The sequence below is a fragment of the Sabethes cyaneus genome, chromosome 2, assembly GCF_943734655.1.
Source record: "Sabethes cyaneus chromosome 2, idSabCyanKW18_F2, whole genome shotgun sequence".
In the NCBI taxonomy this organism is placed as follows: Eukaryota; Metazoa; Arthropoda; class Insecta; order Diptera; family Culicidae; genus Sabethes; species Sabethes cyaneus.
Window position 1 is genome coordinate 17,280,826 of NC_071354.1, and position 8,081 is coordinate 17,288,906.

The 8,081-nt window shown below is 38.3% G+C and overlaps 2 protein-coding genes across 12 annotated transcripts in view; both read left to right on the plus strand.

Moving 5' to 3' along the window:
- The window catches only part of LOC128738201 (liprin-beta-1), a 106,082-nt gene extending 101,521 nt beyond the window's left edge, over nt 1-4,561 (plus strand). For all 11 annotated transcript variants that reach the window (XM_053833152.1, XM_053833151.1, XM_053833159.1 and 8 more), the window contains one exon: nt 1,613-4,561. In XM_053833152.1, the coding sequence (XP_053689127.1) occupies nt 1,613-1,798 (186 nt within the window). In that variant the 3' untranslated portion in view covers nt 1,799-4,561. The remainder of the gene's footprint in view (nt 1-1,612) is intronic.
- Nucleotides 1,868-2,569, plus strand: LOC128735142 (putative protein TPRXL). Its single transcript, XM_053829638.1, has one exon. It carries the CDS (start codon nt 1,868-1,870, stop codon nt 2,567-2,569), a length of 702 nt encoding a protein of 233 aa, XP_053685613.1.
- Nucleotides 4,562-8,081: the final 3,520 nt, after the last annotated feature.

Below are 8,081 nucleotides of genomic sequence, written 5' to 3' on the forward strand. Positions count from 1 at the left end.
GAGATCCAGCAGCGCATTCAAGCGGGAAATCGGGCCTACTTTGCCCTTTGCAAAACGCTACGATCAAGAAGCATACGCCGCCGTACGAAGTTAATAATATAAAAAAAACCTTATTGAAAAGATAGATCTTCATAGACTTGAAGCCGTTACGCTGCCCACGGAAGACATACGCGCCCTTGTCGTGTTCGAGCGTTAGGTGCTGCTGACGATATTTGGCCGAGTACAAACTGAAAGCGGAGAGAGGTGGGTGCGTATGAATAACGAGTTACAGGCACTGTTTGGAGAGATTCCCTTCGTACGTCTAGTGAAAGTCTGTAGACTACGGTGGACTGGACACATCGTAAGGATGCCGGACGACCGTGCGACGAAAATAGGTTTCTTCAACAATCCAAAACCCTTAAAAAACGTTGATAGGAAAATTAATTTCTTTCTCCTTTTTGGTACAGACCTATTGATCCATAAATGATGAGAAAATTAAAATCTTGAATATTAAAGATTAGTGACAATAAAAGAAATGCCTTCTTTAGCACTATCAGCCCTTATGCTGTTACTGCTAGCTAGCACTAGGATTGTTCGTCAAAGAAATCGTCAGTAGAATATGAAACGGCTGTGAGCCATGTGAGCTTTTTCATTGTTTTCCCCATTTGCAAGACTAGCCCAGAGGTGGGGAGAGTAAGTTCGGTTGTAACTAACGTTACGTGTTCTATGTGTTGTCTGTGCTTGGAAAACAAAGAAATCGTGAACTCCCAAGTAACAATTTGGGTTTTATAACACTCTTATGGTGGCATTTAAGACCAAAATCGGTCATGAAGACCACCATAAGAGTACCATAAAACTCACATTGTTGCATGGGCTAAATATATGGTAATCTTACACCTTCTCACTTATTATCCATCTTAACTATTTAGAAATTGGAATAGGATTTTTCTCTTTTCTTGGAATGATATGTCACCTTCTGATCTTCCTACAACTAAATTAGGGACGTACCAAAGTCTGTTTCCAACAACACTCTGTTATGATCTTCATGTTTTTAAACTAAATTGAACAAGGATAAATGATAAACTTTATCACATAACGCTCACCTATTTCGCATGCGTTCAGTGGAAGGCAAGTTCCTCAATTTCAAAACACGAATCCAACAAAAAACGAGAAGCATTTTACCGTTGCATGATTCTAACAGACAGAATGGAATGATGAATGCACACTAATTTTACCTAGTTTTAAAACCAACCGAGAGTGCCACAAGAGTGCTTAGCATATTTCGCCTTTTCATTCTATACTTTCAGGATCGCGATGAAGCTTAATGGGTTTCTTCCTGGCGTGGTAAATAAAGCAATCTATGTGTTTGATTCCTTGCGTACAAGAAATCCATTCGCTTATCCATACGTCCCAATAACCTTCATCGCTTAAACTAAAAACTGAACTTATTGATGAAAATTCTTTAACAAATTCCATCGAAATTTTAAGGAGACGCCCGGCAGTCGTTAGTTGCGTCACGCAACGCTGCGTCTCCATCGCAAAAGAACTGTGACTTAGCAAACAGCACCTTTCTGTGTGATTGTTTTCCCCGTTGTATATTCAACCGCAACTAATCTCACCTTCTTTATTCCAGACGACGAAGACTCCCTACACCTCCTATCCCGACAGCACGCACAGCAGCAGCACCACCAGCAGCACCACGACTTCCGGAGCCGGGTCCGAGGTTGCTTCACATCAGCAACTGCTGAGTAATGTCAACAGCACCGCCGGTTCGGATTCGCCCACGTCGACGCGTAGCTCGACCACTTCCACCTCCTAGCAGCGGCTGATCTCGGCGGCCTGCTCCGTCTCATCGACCGGATCTTCGTCCCCGATACCGACCAGTTTGATGTCGAGCAAGAATAACTATTTTATTGCCTCCTTCTCGCCGGTGAAGGACGTTTATAAGTCCGTTTCGACCAGTTCGAACTATTCTTCCTCGTCGTCGCTGGTATCCACGGCCAGTTCGGCACGACCACAGTCGCAACAGTCACAGCAACAGCAGCACCAGCAGCAGTCGCAGTCGCAGGCGACCAAGGGAGAAGGCGATTCATCCGATAGTGGAGCCCCTGTGCAGCGGTCGGCCTCGTTTAACGCCACTTGTACTGTTCCACTTAGTATCAGCAAGACCACGCACGTCAAAAATTCCGCCTCGTTCAGCAGCTGCTCCCTGCTGACGAAAGTGGCCAAAAAATCCGGTCTCTCCGGTTCACTGACCGCCAACTCACTGCTGAAGTTCTCTACTTCCAGTTCCGCCAACAGTTTGCAGCAGCTGAAACAGCAACAGCAAGCAAATGGCATAACCATTTCTAGCAACATCACAGAAGCTCTAGCGATGGCCGGTCAAAATCCGAATCCATGCCTGTCGGCATCTTCATCCGGACAACTACGGACCCCGCCGTCGGCTTCCTCGTCTACGTCGTTGGCTTCCTCGACGACCTCCACCGTAACTGCCACCGCCGCCGCTGCTCCTTCTTCGACTGCCACTGCTGCTGCTGCTCTCTCGTTGTCGCAGTTCAGCAAGAACAACATTGTTGATTATTACGTTTAATATTAAGCAAACCTGTAGTCACTAAGATGTAGGAACCCAAAAAGGTAGGAATCACTTTTTTTAGGTAGACCACGTGTTGCGAATGTTTTTACGTTTAGGTTATTTCAAAGGGCCGACTCTCGGCCTGTTCGATGTTGAAGACGAATCGAAGTAGACCGAGGGCGACCGTGTTTTCCTTCCTTCCTTCCTATCACCGTTTCATCTGTCACTTTTTCAATCGAGCTAAGCAACTCATGAAACTATGTACCATTGAAAGAAAGAAATAAAAAAAATCTATCTGACAACCAACGGGAACAAAGCGCCCCACTAAATACGACCAGATATTTATACCGCTACTATTGAGTAATAGACTAAAGTCAAATTTATTCTAATGTGTACCTATTAGAAGAAACTAGATCCTAATAGTATAAGAACGAAGTCATCATATCTTGTAATAATATTTGAAAGTCCACTGAAGTAGTTCTACGGTGTTGTTTAGACATTTTTTAACCATCGGAGATAGACCGAAGCTCCCTTTCCTTGGACCAGACAAGCAGCTTACCGTAGCTGCAGGAATTAGTGCCAATTGAGATATGTTTAATTTGATGGAAAAAAATAAACTGCAAGCATTACCCAATTTCTTTCACTCTAAACAACAACACTAAAATAAAGTTTGCTTTATTTAAACACGACCGCTATTCGGTTTAAAAATAAAACCTTAAAATTCAAAAAAAAACTTTATAAACTTACATATTACCACCGAAAAAAACTGTATTTGAGCTACTCATACTGTAAACAGTATTTGATCACATATGAAGAGTGTCGGTTAAATATGACAAAAATTGAAAACGGATTAGTGCCATTAAAAAATTCTGCGGTTAAAAGCGAACTGCCCCCTGACAAGGCACCGAAAAAAGCATATTTTTCTCTGTTATTTGATATTTTTCGCTAACCCATGAGAATATTTCTAATTGATTGTTAGTTCAGAAGCAAACTGAATGACATTCTGCGCTGGGTAACTAATTTCTCAAGTTTAAAATGAGCAAAACACATTGCAACTTAACTCTTATTATGCAGAACAAACTAAACGGTAGACAGTCGAAAGATATTCGATGCCAAAGACAATAAAACACACGCAGCAGTTGGTGGATACATTTTTTCATCGTGTATAATAGAAGTTTACTGAAAATAACCATTTAAAGTTACAAAGGAAAAAAAGATAGGTAAGAAGTTACTCTAAAGTGTTGCGGCGATCCTAAGTCGACCTCTTGTGGCAAAAATTCTTCCTTCTACTTAGGTACTGTTCTGAACTCTGTGACCTTCATCTGTTTTTCTGACTTTCTGCTCACCGCCGCGCAGCGGAGAGCGCGAATTTGCTTCCGCTTTCTTTCACAGGAAGATGTTTTCAACACTAATAAGTTTGCATATATTTGCTCGCAACCGAGCGATTCTCGACAAATTGTTGTTAAGATTGTATGCTATAAAGAAAATCAGACTAATCTGTCACGTGCATGTTATAACTCAAACAAATTAAAAAACCAGTTACAGTTGTTGACAGCCAAAAGAAGCAAAATGGTACGGCGTAGTGAATAGGAATTAAACTAAAACTAAACTAAAACCTGTTGGAAAGTTGTTTACCGTTTTTTGCGAATATTGAAGAAAAAAAAATAATACAAAGTAAGTACTAATTGATAAACCAAACACCGACGACGGGCGTCCTTGTAATAACGACAAATTGACTTACTCTAAAACCGATATTTTGCAGTTCTTGTAGAAACCAGGAATATTAAAACTATAGTATTTGATAACTTTACAACACACTCAATTAAGAAAAGGTAAACAAAACACATAATCTTATACGATCGTGCAAAAGTAGGTACCGAAATTTACTGATTGAAATGAGGAAAGTAAAAATTGATAATGGAAAATTGTGAAGAGAAGGGAAGCGCATGACATCATCATAAAAAAATGAAACATTATAACCGAGTCATTTGGTGAAATTGATCAATAAAACAAGATTCGAAAAATTGCTTGTTCGCTCAATCCGGATAATGTTTCAATTGATGACAACGTAATCCATAATCGACGGAGCTGCTTTGAGTTATCCAATAATAGTCTCCAAAATCGTTCCTTTTTCGATTCGCATATAAATTTTACGCAGATGGTGCTGCGAGAAGCAATCGTTACGCGAATTAGCAAAAATCGCGAATTGTTCAAAGTCTGCGGTGTTCGAAATCGTTAGAAGTATGAAGAAGCTTATACTGTTTAGGATTTTACGAAAACCTGACGCAGGAAAAGACCTGCGGACAGAAATGAAGAGCTTAAGGGGACATAAACGACTGAAAATTTTGAAGAAATCAACTTTTTTTATTTCAGATTTTGATTCTGCAGTCTTTTCCGCTTAGTTTGATACCAAATTTGTAATAATCCGACCACGGGAAGTGGCTGAAAAATGATCATATACATAAGCGTTCCAGTGCGGTGTGGAACAACCTCGACGGAATAAAACGCCGCTCCTGAAAAACCACGATTTTCAAACTTTATGTACCTTTTTCTCAGAAATTACACAACGTATTGGAACAAACTTTTTTTTGTTTTCTTGGTAGTAGCTTGGCCAAGACTTTTACAACTTTTGAGGTTTGTAGACGAAACAGAGCCTGAGAAAAACGAAAAAGAAGAAGAAAAGATGGCTGAAAAAATAAAATTCTGTCTTCTTTTTCTTTTTTCTCTGGCTGTGTTACGTTTACAAACCTCAAAAGTTATAAAAGTCTTTTCCAAGCTACTATCAACAAAACAAAAAAAAAGATGTAGCGATATTGAATAACATACAAAACAGTCCATCCCCTTGCCGTAGCCCTCTGCGCGATTCAAAAGGACTTGAGAGTGTCCCCGAAACGCGCACGTAGCACATCACTCGTTCTAGAGTAGCTTTGGTCAGCCGCGTCAGTTTGTCCGGAAAACCGTACTCGTGCATTATCCATTCGTGCAAATTAATCCAAATTGTACTTGCAATTGTATATAAATTGGATTTAAATCTAAACTTATAAATAAATTAGACTGGGATTTGGATTAATTTGAACTCGATGTTTGCCTTCAAATGGACACGAAGTTTCACTTGAAATTAGTATCCACATTTTTCGTCCTATTCTCTCACATGTTTTACCTCTTCTCTATTCAGTTTTTTCTCTTTTCCACTCCCGTCCTTCCATTTTTTGTTCCGTTTTTCTTCGTTTCTTTTTAAACCGTTTATTTTGTTTTTTGGTCTGTTTTCTTTCCGTTTTTCCTCGTTTTTCCTAGCTTTCCATTTTTTCTGTCCCGTGTTTACTGTTTCATTTTTCCATTTTTCTTCGTTTTCTGTACCATTATTCCTATCTTTAATCCTGTTTTCACTTGTTTATTTCCCATTTTCCGTCTTTTCTCTTCTCTTTTTGCCATTTAATCGTTTCCAGTTTTCGGTTTTTTCCAATTCTTTTTATCTCCTTTTATCCTCGTTTTTTGTCTATTCCGTATTTTCTCTTTTCGATACCCCGTTTTTCCGTTTTTTTTTGTTTAATTTATTCGGTCTATTTATTCGGTTTTTAGCTCCTTTTGTTCCCATTCCTCTCTGATTGTTCTTGGTAGGTTCTCACCCAACATATTCGTGCATATGTAGATTGGCAGAAAGTGTTCTGCCAGGCTGTGAACAGATAAATTACAATTACAATTTTAGCTCCTTTTGTTTCCATTCCTCTCTAATTGTTCCTTTTTATCTTTTTTTGTCTTTTTTCTTCCGTTTCATTGTTTTGTTTAATCCGTTTTTGTAGTTTTTTCTTCTTTTTCTATCTCATTTTCCGTTTTTTTGTCCTATCTTTCTCTTTTAATATGGCATCTGATCTCTTTTTCCTATTTCCTGATTTTCTTTATCGTTTTTTTGTTTTTCTCCATCTTGCTATTCTTGTTTTCAATTGATTTCACTTGTTTTCTGTTTCTTTTTTGTCATATTCGCTCTCTTTTTCTCTCTCTTTTTCTTTTTTTGTAGCCTCTATTTCCGCTTTATTTTTTCATGTCTTGTTTTTCGTTCTTTTAATCTTTCCTGATTTTCCTCCGTCCAGCTTTTCGTCTTTTTTCTTCCGTTTTTTGTCATTTTGGGACCCGTTTCTACTTTATTCTTTTTTCGGACCCGGTTTTTGTTTTGTTTTTACTTTTTTTATCCAGTTTTTCGATTTCGTCTGTTATTATGTCCTGCTATTCCTCCTTTTATGTTACGTTTTGTTTTTCTTGTCCATTTTCGTTTCTTTCTCTGCTTTTTTTCTTTTTCTGTACCTAATTTCCTTTTTTTTCTGTTCCCGTTTTCCCATTTTCCTAGTCCCGTATTTTCTCTTTGTTTTCTTCCTTCTCTACCTACTTTTTCCATCTTTTATTCTATCCAGGCTTATTGTTTTCTGACTCGTTTTCCCACTTCTTTTCTCAGGTTTTCTTCTATTCCATTCCTTTTATTTTTTATGTTTCGTTTTTCCTCCCATTATGTCACGTTTTTTTTTTCGTTTTTTTTTCGTTGCAATTTTTGTTCTGCTTTTGTCTCGCGTTTTTTCTCTTTTCCTATCCTGTTTGATCAATTTTTGTCACATTTTCCTTCGTGCTCAATGTGTTCAATGTGATAGAACATAATTATCTGTCATTTTTTTTTGAGTTTTTCGCCACCAAAAAATCCTTGGATTTATTTATTTATTATTTATTTTTATTTATTGCAATTTTTCATCTTACCTTGAAAGGTCTCAATGAAATTTGTGGGCGAGGAGAAGCCCACTCGAGGTTGACCCTCAAGTGCGCGTAAAAACCCTACCATCTTTTGACAGAGTTTACGATTTATAATTTTACAACTTGCAGTTTACAGTTCACTAAAAATACATTATTCGGGCCAACAAACTACGTACAACTACAATACTGGTACAATATTTAACTTAATTAATTTTAGTTAATATTAACTTTAAACATCTTGATTTAACAATAGTATATTACAGTGCTTAAATCAATTTTTATCTATTTATTAATAACTAGCTGACCCGACAAACTTCGTATTGCCACAAATTAACCTGTGTTGTACATAAATCATGAATCTCGGATGATCTTTGTCACTTCTCGAGTTTTGCAAGCCCCCCAGTGGGCGGCGCTTCCGACGGCGGGTCACCGGCAACACTCGCGACCGGCTCGTCCTGAATGATCTAGTGTTACTATAGATAGTTTTTGTGGTCTTGTTATTGATTAATGTTTTATGGAAGAGTCTCGAATTTCTCGAGTTGGATTAGTTTTTGAGTTTCGCAAAAATTTCTGTTTTGTTTGTATGAGAGTCCATATCCCCCTACCACAGGGGTGAGAGGTCTCTAACTATCATAAAATAAATTCAAGACTCAAAAATCTCCTACATGCTAAATTTGGTTCCATTTGCTTGATTAGTACTCAAATTATAAGGAAATTTGTATTTCATTTGTATGGGAGCCCACCCTCTTAAAAGGGAAAGGGGTCGTAATACACCACAGAAAAAAAATTCTGCCAT

Excerpts from the sequence above, each read along its gene's own strand:
- LOC128735142 (XM_053829638.1), top strand. The coding sequence starts at position 1,868 with ATGTCGAGCAAGAATAACTATTTTATTGCCTCCTTCTCGCCGGTGAAG.